This window comes from Quercus lobata, chromosome 1, assembly GCF_001633185.2.
Source record: "Quercus lobata isolate SW786 chromosome 1, ValleyOak3.0 Primary Assembly, whole genome shotgun sequence".
NCBI lineage: Eukaryota > Viridiplantae > Streptophyta > Magnoliopsida > Fagales > Fagaceae > Quercus > Quercus lobata.
The window spans coordinates 19656324-19668905 of NC_044904.1; the positions used below are offsets into that span (position 1 = coordinate 19656324).

The following is a 12582-nucleotide window of genomic DNA, read 5'->3' on the forward strand; positions in this document are numbered from 1 at the left end:
GATTAGTGTCGTGAGATCCATTTTTAATGAAAAAGTTGTTGAATAAAGAGATTTGTGGGACCCGTAAATAATGCACGGGACCTACTGACAGACCACTTTCTAGTTGAAACGTGCTTCTCAACATGCACAAAAAAAAAAAAAAAAAAAAAAATGCAGACGCAAACGCATCTGGTTTCATTAGTACCCAAACACCACCTAAGAATATTATAAATTTTGATACACAAATCTTACAAACTGATATATCGTTGATTACAAAAAGATAAGTAGATAATGAAGGAGGAAAATGTGAAGTTAAAACTACAGATATATGGAACCACAAATAATACTATTACCACTAAACTATCATTTAAAAGGAGAAAAAGTGATTTAAACATTTATTTTTTATATTGTTGAAATCTATCAAATGTATTTATTGTCACTTCAATTTGTAAACATTTTATTATAAAATTTATAGTATCTTTAATATTTTACCTATGTGTTAACATTTTATAATAAAATTTAAGGAAATACTAACGAATATCCTTAGGACATTGGTTAATAATTCATTTAAAGAAAATTTTTATGGGAAAAGAAAAAACAACAATTAATGTTTTGATAGTTTTTTTTTATTTTCTATAAAAGTTGTGTCAAAATTTTTCTAAAATGGATTGTTAACTAATGCTCTAAGAGCACTCGTTAGCATGACCCTAAAATTTATAGTATCTTTTATATTTTTCATGTGTTAAGAACGCACAAGGATCCATATATGGTGCAAGCTCATAGCAAAAAAGAGCTATTTATTACATGAAGAACCTATAGATTTCTTTCTCCATTTGTACATAAATATCCTATTCATATATTCCACCACCACTTCCAAGACTGCAAACTCAAAAAATATACACACATTTACAGGAATTAAGTTTTACAAAGTCTGTGTACGAAATAGCTAACTTGCATATTCATGAAAATCATCAATCAACCTAGCTATTTAAAAAAGTATCATTACAATATACAATCCCCAACATTAATTATGAATTCAACCACTAAGCTTTGTATTATTTTCTGCTAGTATACCCCCACAATAACTTTCTTCTTTCTCTAGAATAAGAATGCTTCTCCTTTTTCACTAGGATCAATGCACTAGTAGAGAGAGTAGAAAGTGAAACTGAAAAATTACTAATTTCTCCATTTCCTTTTCTTGGCCTGTTAAGTCATTTAACTAGTTATAGTTACCTGCAGTATCAAGATAACTCTTGGAAATGATTTGGAGAGCTAAAATAAGAGAATTTGAAAGTGGGCAATTATATCCAAATTTATCAGGCCACAAAATCTGGTAACAATTGGGCAGCAAACCTCTTTCTGTTTTGAATGTCAATGTTGTCATAGCCGGTGTTAGAATGAGAAGGCTGTGGGGTATTGATGCCACAAAAGTCAGTTTCACCAGTCCCCATTTCCAGTCTCCTTCCCATATGAATATTCTGGTGCGTGAGGTAGCTTTGCTGAGTTCCTGATAGAGATAGGTTCTCACAGTGAGGAAGGCCAAGAGTGAGCGAAACAGCATTTCCAGGAAATCTTTGTGCCAATTGCTCAGGATTAAACCTTCCAATGTCTCCTATTGGATATGCACCAAACCCACCACCATGAGTGCCACTAATTAAAGAGTAATCATCCTTGGCTTGCCTTTGATCACTTCCAAAATTTGTACTAATTTCTCTACTTGTTTCTTCAGGTTTCATTTCCATGTCCATTGAGAGGAGATTATTTGGAGAATATTTCTGAAATTCAGAAGTACTCCTTGGCTTCTTTGGACTTCTTTGCATGTCAGATAGTCCTACTAGGTGGAAGCCTGATGAATTATGACCTTGAATGGATCCTCCCATGGAGGATTTTGACATTGAAGAAGAATTTGAGATTTCATTAGGATCAGAAGCCATTTGGTTGGTGAAGTTTTCTGCTTTTGATTGGAGGGCTTTCATTTGATCAAGTCTAGTGGCAGCAGTACTGTCTGCGGGAGCAATTGTTGTTGACCCCTCCTTGTTGGATTCTCTTTTGTTTATATTGTCCTCAGAATCATTTCTCTCATGTTCCTTGATTTCTTCTAAGTACATTTCTTCCACCATAGGCTTCCAGAGCCTAACTCGGGCATTTATGAACCAGTTAGACACCTGCAATATTAGACAACTAATATAATTTAGTCCCTTGCTTTAATTAGTTTGGTTTTCCTTAACTTGGAGTTTGAGGAGGTGAGGAAAAAAAAAACACAGAAGAAACAACACATGAATAATTCAAAATATTTCTTTATAATCCATTATATCTATATTACCTGGCTGCGAGTTAGCCCAGTTTGCTTTGCAAGCACAACTTTATCTGAATCCTTGGGATACCTGCAAGCGCATGTAGAAATTAAATATTGCAATAAAGCCAAACATCATAATATAAACTTTTTGTAAATGAAAATGTTTATATCGATTTGAAGTTTATAAATTAATGTGACAATAAATGTGATGTAAAATTATGAACATACGGGTGTAGAAAGTGGTCGAAAAGCCAAGCACGTAGAACAGAAACTGCTCGTTCAGGCAATCCTCTTTGGGGTCTCCAAGCATTATGTTGCAACATTCCTAACTGTTGTAAAACCCGCTGTTGACGTAGCTGCTGATCCACATACTTCAATCTAGAGCCACCCTCAGTCTTAACTCCTAAGCAATCCTGATCCTCACCCAAGCTCTTGCTTGTGGCTTTTATTTGTGAATAAATTGTATCTTTGAGACATCGGAATTGCTTTGAGATCGTTTGCAAAGCAAGGGCTGTGTATGATCTTGCTGAACCTAGACCTGCTGCCTGCTCAAATGATGAAACCACAATATGCATTTGGTGGTGGTACTGTCTGTATCTCTGCTCCACCTTCGAAAGTACAAAACAAATAAAGCGTTAAAAATTATGACACTTCAAAGTTCAAAGTTTGTCTTACTCTTTGATCAGTTGGGATACTATATGTGTGATACCATCAGTCCCCTTATCTTTTTCCCTTGCCAAATTTATTTTATTCGAATTAATAAATATAAAGTCAGCAGGATAATCCTGAAGGAGCTTGAAACTGACCTGAATGGGCCCAAAACCCACCAATGATTCATATTCTCTTTTATATTTTAATCTAGGAATAATAAAAATATAAAATATAGCAAAAGATAAGGCATAGATTTGCCTAGTTCTTACAAATAGTGTTGCAGAGTGAAATTTCAAATTTATATTTTCCTGAATCTTAAATGAGAGGTTTACATAGATTACATGTTTTCACAGATTACCAGAGTTCCAGTCCAGACTCAATTAAAAATAAAACCAAAATTCAACTACAAAAAGTGTTTCCAATTTTAAATATCAAACACAGTTGGATTGACAAAATCTGGATACACATACCTCTATTAAAAAACAATAAAGAAAAAAAAAAAAAAAAGTATACCTCATCAAGCATGGTAACAAGCTTTGTCTTCTTCATTTGAAGCTCCTGTCTTTGAGCGGTGGTGAGCTCAGCTCCTTGCTTAGCTCCGCTACTCTCACCCGGATCATCTCCAATCACGGCCGTTGATTCTTTATTCATCTTCATCTTATCTTTGTTCCCCTCCATGGAGTCCACTTTGATTTCGTTTCCAACATTCACAACATCATCAAGAAGCTCCTGTGCAGCCTTCAAGTACTTAGACCCCAACATAACACTCTGCACACCCGAAATCCCATTCGACACGGCCGACACCGAGGACGGAGAATTCCCGGACACCCTCAAATCTTCACCACTCGTCGGAACATCATGCTCGCCGCCGCCAGCTGAAAGTACTGACCTATTATTATAAAAAGCCGTCTGCTGAGAGGACAGGCTGAGCGACAAACCCTGCTGCTGCTGCTGATTCAGACTTGGCCCCAGGCCTCGAAAACCCATCTCCGGGCCACTACCGGAGCTGCTGGCCACCGTTACTGAAGCCGCTTGATCCATCAGTGGACCCCACAAGTTGTAGTGAACACGAGGGGCCGAGATGGCATGAAGGGCCGGAATTTCTTGCTGCCCAAGCAAGGATTGACGGCTGGGATCGTTGGAATTGTTTGCGGCTAGCGGGATTCCAACCAGGTGTTGGTTCTGGGGCTGCGCGTGAGATAGGTTGGATGGGTTGAGCGCGTTGGTAATGGAAGCAGCAGGGTTGAGGAAGAGAATGTTGGGCGCAGAGTGTTGATTTTGGGCGTCAGAGTAGGGTACGTAGTTGGGGTTGGGGTTTGGGTTCATGAGGTAAAGTGTGTGTAGCCCATCAGAGCCGGTGTTGGCTTGGATTTCTGAGTGAAAGTACGTCGCCATGGATTTGATTTCTGAAAAAAAATAAAGCTGCGCAGGGATAGATTATTTTCACAGTAACTGTACGGACATACCAATTAAGCTGCGCAGAGAATCTTCCTTTCTCTTCTTACACATGTGAGTTGTACGGACGATAGGATTGACGGCAGAACGTACGGATCCTGGTGAAAAAGCAAGAGAGAAAAAGCTGATGATCAATCCCTGAATTACTCTATAGATCGCAAACATTTTTTATACAAAAAACCCATCAAGGAAAAAAGTGTTTTTGAAACAATGATTTTTGGAAAAAAATAAGCAAATCTTTCAAAGACTGTGCAAAGAAGATCCGAAAGAAAGAAGGAAGAAGAAGAATGATGTAGATGTAATATATGTAACTAGATAGATATATGTTGTTTTGATATATAGGGAATAGGGAATAGAAAGAGAAAGAAACATTAGTTTAAGGAATTAGATGATGATGATTTAGACTGACACAAAACCCATCAAAGATCATAACGAAAAGAAAGAAATAAAATATTGTTGAAAAAGAAAAGGAAAGAAAAGAAAACCCATCAAGATGCTTGAAGACTAGTAGTACAAGGCGCAGAGGACCAACCAATTATGGCTAAAATACACACGAGGGAGAGGATACATCTGAGCACATGTCAGTCTATCTCTCTGACTGTCTATCATGGGTTTGGGAGCAATATTCTCTTTAGGCTTTGAGAGTTTGCTACTTTGCTAGCTCGTCATAGTACTAAAACAAACTCTGCAATTCTCTTACAAATGAAAATGATATAACAAATGAAAGACAGAAAGAGTTTTTAAGTGTCTCACAGAAAATTCTATGAATCTTAAAAAAAAAAGGGAAAAAAGAAAAGAAAAAAAGACAGCTGAAGATATTAATAGTTTTTATTTTCCTTGTTTACCCTTCTATTTCTTTTATCTCTCACTGTTTTGTGATAGGTGCCTGATCAGATGGACTAGAAAAAAAAGAAATAGAAAACTTGAGGGATACCTTTCATATCATTTGATGCAAGCACGTTTGATGTAAAACTATAAAATTTATAAAAAAAGAAGCAGCAAGAGATAGAGAGAGAGAGAGAGATGTAAAAACTAAAAAAAAAAATAAATACTGTAAAAAACAGCAAGGGGAAAGTGGGTCAACAGGACATTACAAACAGAGAAACGAGGAAACGTCGACTTCCACCAAGGCATAATAATAGAGTAAGAACGAGTGATCAGGTCTTGGTGAAGTCTCTTGGCCTTTGCTTACTTTATAATATCTGTTTGTCTTTCATTCACTTTTTCTTTCCAATTTATTTTCTTTCTTTTCTATTTTCTTTTTATTTTTTGTGGTTGGCTGCAAGTGTTGGAAGATAGAAGTGATACACCTCAACCAACCATCAACACACAAGTTTGTTAGATGAATATGATAGCACTCTTTTGGAAAATAAATACTTGTACTTTCTCTCTCTTTCCTCGAGCCATACTTTTTCTCATAAGAAAGACCAGACTATACCATTAAACTACACCTAGATCGACCTAGGCTATACCATAGAAATACAAAATTCTTGACACTTTATTTTTCTCTTTGATATACTGTTAATAGGGCACATGAGCTATAAATTATGATATTGTCTATCTTAAAAAAAAAAAAAATTGTAAAATGCTTAAGTCAATATAAATTTTACTACAAAATGTTTACAAATTAATGTGACATGTAAGTGATGGACTTCAACAGTATAATAAATAAATGTTAGAATTTATGTATAGTGTAGAATTTATGTTAACAAACACCATAAAGTGTTTTTTAAGAATGAGTTATTGTGGGGTTTAACTAATAAAAAATTAGCATTAATTAATGAGAGGTGCTGAAAATATAGTTGAAATAATAAATGAAACTCAAAAAATTGACTTCACTAGTTCCACATCCTATAAAATTAGTAAAAAATCTGACTAAAAAAAACCTAATATAAATCAATTCATTAACAGGCATCTCACAGTGCCCGTTAACACAATCCAATTAGAAGTATCGCTCAATTTTCTTTTTGTTAATTATACTGTAAATCAATGGAAGTGGTGCACGTAGACATATGAAGGGTGTTATACTTTTGAACTACAAGTTCCCGCTACCCAAGAAAAAAAAAAAAAAAAAGGAAAGAAAAGAAAGAGCTAAATCAACTTTTGAACGGTCACTCACTTATGGATTTTCCCTTTGTGCAGAGAAAGGTGAAGTCGAGGTGTTGACTAAACTATCATTAACTTATGGACTTGTCCTATGGTGCCTAGACGGGTCGACTCCCTGTCCCTCTAATATGAGGTCACCTCTATTTTGAAATGTCAGATGTATGAAAATGAAGTTTGCTTTATAAGTACACATCTGTGACAGTATTTTGGAAATAAACATTGTCTTCTACACATTTATATGATTGATCATAAAATTTTATGTAATGTATTTTTGTTAGGTGATTGGATATGTGTCCTAAATTCATATAAGATTTATATAGGGCTAAGAGCTTATGAGAAAGAAAATTCATCATTATGCATTGGGAGATTCTGAGGTGACTTGATCAGTAATATTTATATCCATAAGTAAGAAAAACTAAAAAAAAAAAAATTAATAAATATATTTTTACATGAGCAATTGTTAATATATTTCTATATAATTTATTAAATTATAAACTCAATAAAAGGTCCAAATTAGATTCTAATTTCATTGTAAATTTTGTAGGTTTCATTGAAATTAGATTTTACATATCTAATTTTCTGCCAAGTATCACTCTAATTTATAAATTTACTTATAAGTTATATCCTATTTAAAACAGTTTCAAACATATTTAAAATTAATTTCAAAATATTTAAAATTAATACGATTCTATTTATTAAAAAAACATATTATTAATTCAACTACAAATTTCAGTTTTCAATACTTGTTTGAAAAATGTAAATGTTAAATAAATTTATTGCATTGTAGATTGTAGAAACAAAAATATTATTGTAAGAAATAAAAACTAAGTATATCAGTAGGTCAAAAAAAAATCCTTCTTTTTGTTATGAAATCGGAAAAAGAAAAGAATATAAGTAATTTTAAACTTAGATATGAACGTTTGATATGTACTTAGTTATGTTTTTTCTTAAATACACTTGTGCATATGTAGAAGATATAAATTAAATATTGTTGCTCAAAAGAGAACACATTTTTAATAAATTGTTGCAAAACTTTCAACAAATTTGCCTAAACAATAAGAAAGACAGATCATCTTTCATTCCGGTGTGATGTGGCCTTTCAGCACCAACAACGAGAGCCCATGCAAAGACTTACATAAAAAACACCAACTGAACCAGCAAGTAGAAGCATGGTGACAGATTTAGACCGCTGGGAAAAACTGTGATTTAACCAGTTTTATGACCAAGTGATTAATTAGGTTAATTATGCAAGCTTTATATTAAACAAATAATCAAGTATATTATGCATAGCGAAAAATTAAATAACACAAGATATGATAACTTAGAAAACTAATGAAACCAAACCAGTTTCACAGGAAAAACTTGGGGGAACCAATTCCAAGATGAACAATCCACTATCAAATGAAGATTTGTAGTCAGAATATCAATTCATAGTAAATCTAACCAAAGTTAACAAACTTAATTCTGAATCCCACAGACTTCTCTGATATAGATCTATTCTAAATGTGAACCTCCAATCCATGCACTTCAACACCCCATTGAAGCTTTGAATCAATGTAAACTTCCAGTCTACAACTTAAAGACCACTCTTAAAGATTTAGATCTCTAGCACCTTAGATAACTAGTATGAGGCAGCAACTTCTACAACATCGGATCTTGAGTTTCTTCAAAGAATACCACTGGTAGTCGATATGAGAGAACTTTGGGTACAAAGTCCCAGATCTAAAAAAGGAAGCACAGGAGGCACTCTTCTCTCTCTCAAAAAGATCACGATTTGGGTTTGAAACGAACAAGTTATGGGCTTTTCACATTTGCTGATTTTTGTTGATCCGCGACCTTCGTTCAATCGAACTTCTATTTTGATTTGTTGAACTTGATGAAATTTATGTTCTTGTATTAGTAGCTTTCCTGTTCTTGCACATTGAATGCCAACATCTTGAGCATTGTCTAATCAATTCTATAGACTCTATGAGTTATATCTAGACAAGTTTGTATTCACGAATTTGCCAATAAAACTATATAAGTATAGAACCTAGTACGTGGACACCCAAGGATGGCCGGTAATGTTGAAGGTTGAAGGAATCAAGATCAAGGGCAGAAAATGGTGCGGCATTGGGTTTTAAGCTATCGATGCAACGGGCCGGCAAGCAACTCTTCAGGGGAAGCAAGAGTTTCAGAAAGACTGACAGAAGGAATATTAGGCTGTAGAACCTATACAGTGCCAGATATCATCATCAAATCCACCTATCTTTTAGCCTGTCAAGTTCCAAAGTCCTATGTCAATCTTCTTCAACCCTGTACTGCTCATTAATCTTGTCTGATCTTTTCTGCAATGGGTATTAAAACCAAAAAAAAAAAAAAAGTTATGGTTACCTAGGTTTTGATAAATTTCCCTCATTCATTTAAGAAAAGAAAAGGTCTTAGGAAAACATTGTAGCAAGATATCAAATTCTTCATGTCTAATGATCTACTCAAAATTTGAGCCTTCTAAATTTTATCTTAATTCGATTGATTCTTGTGAGAGGTGATTTGTCGTCTCTAAATTTAAATATTTAACAGAATATTTATAATTACTTGGAGGTGATTATAACATTTCTCTAAAACAGTTTCCTAGCTCACTCTACAATCTTACTGTTTTTTTCACTCATTCTAGTCACTCTTATTTGCATTTCCGCCTGAATTTACTAGACAATTTTCACCAACTTATTTCAACGGGAAAATCGACTTCAGGATATGAACCCTCTATATGTCAGCTGGCTAGGTAGCTCAACCAAGGATTACGGAATTATGTTAGGAGTATGGGGGGCCATGGCACCTTAGCCCCAAATTTTTAAAAATAATTTCTCTGTTTTCTTTTTGGTGAAAATTCAAATCTTTAATAGTTTAGCCTCCAAAAAGACAAAAAAAAAGAAAAAAAAAAGAATTAGCACCTTAAAATGTTTTTTTATTTTTATTTTTATTTTTTATGGAACTTTGAAAAAAAAGTTACCAAGTTATATATCTCTTAAAAAAAATGAGATTACAAATAGATTATGTAAACAATATAAAAGTCCCACTCAAAGTCAATATTTTTTTGTGAAAATAATACATGGCTATTCTTTAGTATTTCTACTACAAGTATATTTAAGGCATTTGGCCAAAAAAAATTCATTCACAAATCTAAAATAAAGTACCTATTTGGTATAAGTAATTAAATATTGTCTAAAGAGTTTTTAGTTTTGCCAACCTAGTTCCAATAATGCACTTTTTGGACTATGTATCAATATACTTAGTTTTATATTTTCATTTTTTTTTCTTGAGTATTCAAGTATTTTTTTCCTTATTTTTCTAGTAATTAATTTTTGATCTTTGGGATAAAAAAGAGTGCAAACTACAAAGTTACAAGAGATGTCAATTGTAAAGAAAATTAAGTTTTTTGAAAAATTGGTTAGAATTATAGTTTCCTAAGCATCCAGTGTATTCCACAAATTTGTTGATATTGTGAGTGATAAATGGTTTCTTTTTTTAAAATAAAAATACAAATGTTTAAAAGTTTCACTCAAGCAAAATTTATCTCAAAAAACGTGATTAAAACTAAAAATATATTATGAATACAACGTAAGTTCTCAATTTAAATTCAATTTTTTATATATAAAAATTATAGATCTTTCAACTACTTAATAACTAATGACTTATTCAAGTTTATATGAAAGAAATCAGTATATAAACAAAATTTTTGATGTTAAAAAATAAAATAAAAAATGAACAAAGTTTATGATGTTAAAAAATATAAAAAAGAAATTGAGTTATGAATTTTTCTTTAATTTTAGTTTAGTTCCCTCGCAAAATATAAAAAATTTCACCCACCTTTTCAAGCAAAATAACAAAAAAACATTCATATAACTATGTAGCATATTCATTTTGTGATATGGATTTATACAATATCATTTTTTTTCCTAGGATCGATCCTCCCAAAAGAAGATTTTTGACTCCATCCTACCTAGAAATATGATGCATCACTAAAAATTTTAGTCATTTATCTACTTCCTCACTCCTCCTTCCAATCTAGATTGCTATCTCCATCGTGGGGATTATGGATTTTATTTTAGTTTATACTTGTAAAATTTGCTACGACTTTGGCATGGCATAACCGATGGGTTTCTTCCTTGAGTTCCCAGTCTAACAAAAAGAAAATTAAATATTGATGAAATCACTCATTCGCGAACCGATCACTGATCCAAAGATAGGCATATGCCAATGATGCATCGTTAAAATAAGTGAGAATCACAAAGCCCCAAGACATCTTAAGGAGTTAGTGGCAGTATTTAAGGCCACTATTGCTGGTTTGGTGCCCTTAATTGTTGACCCTTTGCTTTTCTAATCTATATATATATATATATATATATATATATATATATATATAAAACCAAAGCTTTTGAAGCTCCCACAATTTTCCACATCAGCATTAATTAAATTTTTAAAAAAAACATTAATTAAATTATAAAAAATAATAATAAGAAGCCCAAATTTTTTTTCCAAAATCATAAAAAGCAAACCCGATACCCACAAATCCTACACTGAATCCTCTCTCTCTCTCTCTCTCTCTTTCTCTACCTTTCTCCCCAAAACCCAACTCTGAATTTCAATCCCAAACGCCGTCTTCTTCTCCTCTCTCTTCTCTAAAACCTTCCCTAAAACCTTCTCTTCTCACTTCCTTTGGAAACCAAATTTAATCATCAATCTTTATCTCCTATATTCTTCCCCAAAGCAAACCCTATACCTAAGGCAGCCAACGTGCTAGGCCTATGCAGGAGTTTCCTTGGTCTCCACTCTCAGCCTCTTTTCTCCATGGATGGATTCAACCACAGAGCCGATTAGGTTAAATAATTCCCCCTCTGTCATTCTCTTTCCTATTTGATTGATCTGCTTCTCAAGAAATTCTTTCTCTACGATTTTCTCTAAATCTTATTTTTTGAGTTTCGGTTTCAGGTGATGATGATGATGCCAATTACTCAGTCCCAACGCCAACTGAATCCTAGCAGAGGTGTGGTTGCCTTTTTGGTTGTCACCGTTGGCATCACCAGGTCTATCTCTATCTCTCTTTTTCTAATTTTAGATTGTTTAATAAATAATGGAAACTCGTAGTTCTAATAGTTCTTCATTGCATGAGAAGAGAAATGAGGCCAACCCCATCATCCTCAAAGTGTTCGACGAAATGCCTGGCTTGGAGGCATGGCTTATAAAGATAGCTTTTGACCTTAACATAGTCCAAGTTTGTTTTGGATTGTGTTTATCAGTGAATAACTAATGGACTAAGAAAGCTTAGTTATAATCTATAATCAATTCAATTTAGTAGATTCTTTTTTAATTCTCAAATATAAATTTTTTTGCTTATTGTCTTCCTTGATTTTGTACTCAACCGTATATCATGGTTTAGATTGATTTTATTAGGTATGCATTTATGTGTTTAATTGATTGAAAAAAATAAATTAAAAGTCTTTGTTTCTCCATAATTTATAAGATCCTTCTATAGTGGTGGCTATTTCAAGAGATGCTTTAAGTTCAAATCAATATGTGTCAAATTACCTAGCCAAAGCATTCAACAACTATAATTATGAAAAACAATAACTCAGCCCTCAAAAAATGTTTGAATTTCGGCAGTGTTTAAATTTTCAATGTAGATTTAACAATGTTTCTTTCTCATTGTAATTTGTGATATATGTTAATGATGATTTTAGGGTCCTCCAACTCATGAAAGTATGCAAGATTTATGTTTCTTTCTCATTGTGTTTCTTCCAACCTAGATGGATACAAGAAGAGAGAAGTTTTGATGCTAAGGTTGACAGTCATAAGTGGAGAGATTCCTAATCCAATTAAGTTTCCAATATATATTCTCTTTGGATCTGCTGATTTTTCATACTTTACATTGTTTTTGGGCAGTACTAGTAACTGGTAAGTTCAAAATGCTCATTTTCTTTTGTAGTAGCTTTAATCTTGTGCTTTCTCTGTCATATGTCTCTTCTGTTGTTAACCATTTAGTGAGGCCATTTATAAGTGAAGTGAACCTTCTGTGTATTCTTGCATTGCCATCACTATGTTAGTTCTATTTTTTTTAG

General features: G+C 33.2%; 1 protein-coding gene across 2 annotated transcripts; it reads right to left on the reverse strand.

Annotated features, from left to right (window-relative positions):
• Positions 1-759: 759 nt before the first annotated feature.
• On the reverse strand, positions 760-5499 carry LOC115982434 (BEL1-like homeodomain protein 1). 2 transcript variants are annotated; one of them, XM_031105039.1, is made up of 5 exons: positions 4914-5176; positions 3440-4479; positions 2504-2883; positions 2303-2363; positions 760-2144 (listed from the first exon to the last, which is right to left on the reverse strand). In XM_031105039.1, the coding sequence occupies exons 2-5, from the start codon at positions 4319-4321 to the stop codon at positions 1296-1298; spliced, it is 2172 nt and encodes a 723-aa protein (XP_030960899.1). In that variant the 5' UTR covers positions 4322-4479; positions 4914-5176; the 3' UTR covers positions 760-1295. The 2 variants fall into 2 exon arrangements, with proteins under 2 accessions (XP_030960899.1, XP_030960904.1); XM_031105044.1 differs by lacking the exon at positions 4914-5176 and adding an exon at positions 5476-5499 and having other exon boundaries at positions 860-2144.
• Between the last annotated feature and the right edge of the window lie 7083 nt (positions 5500-12582).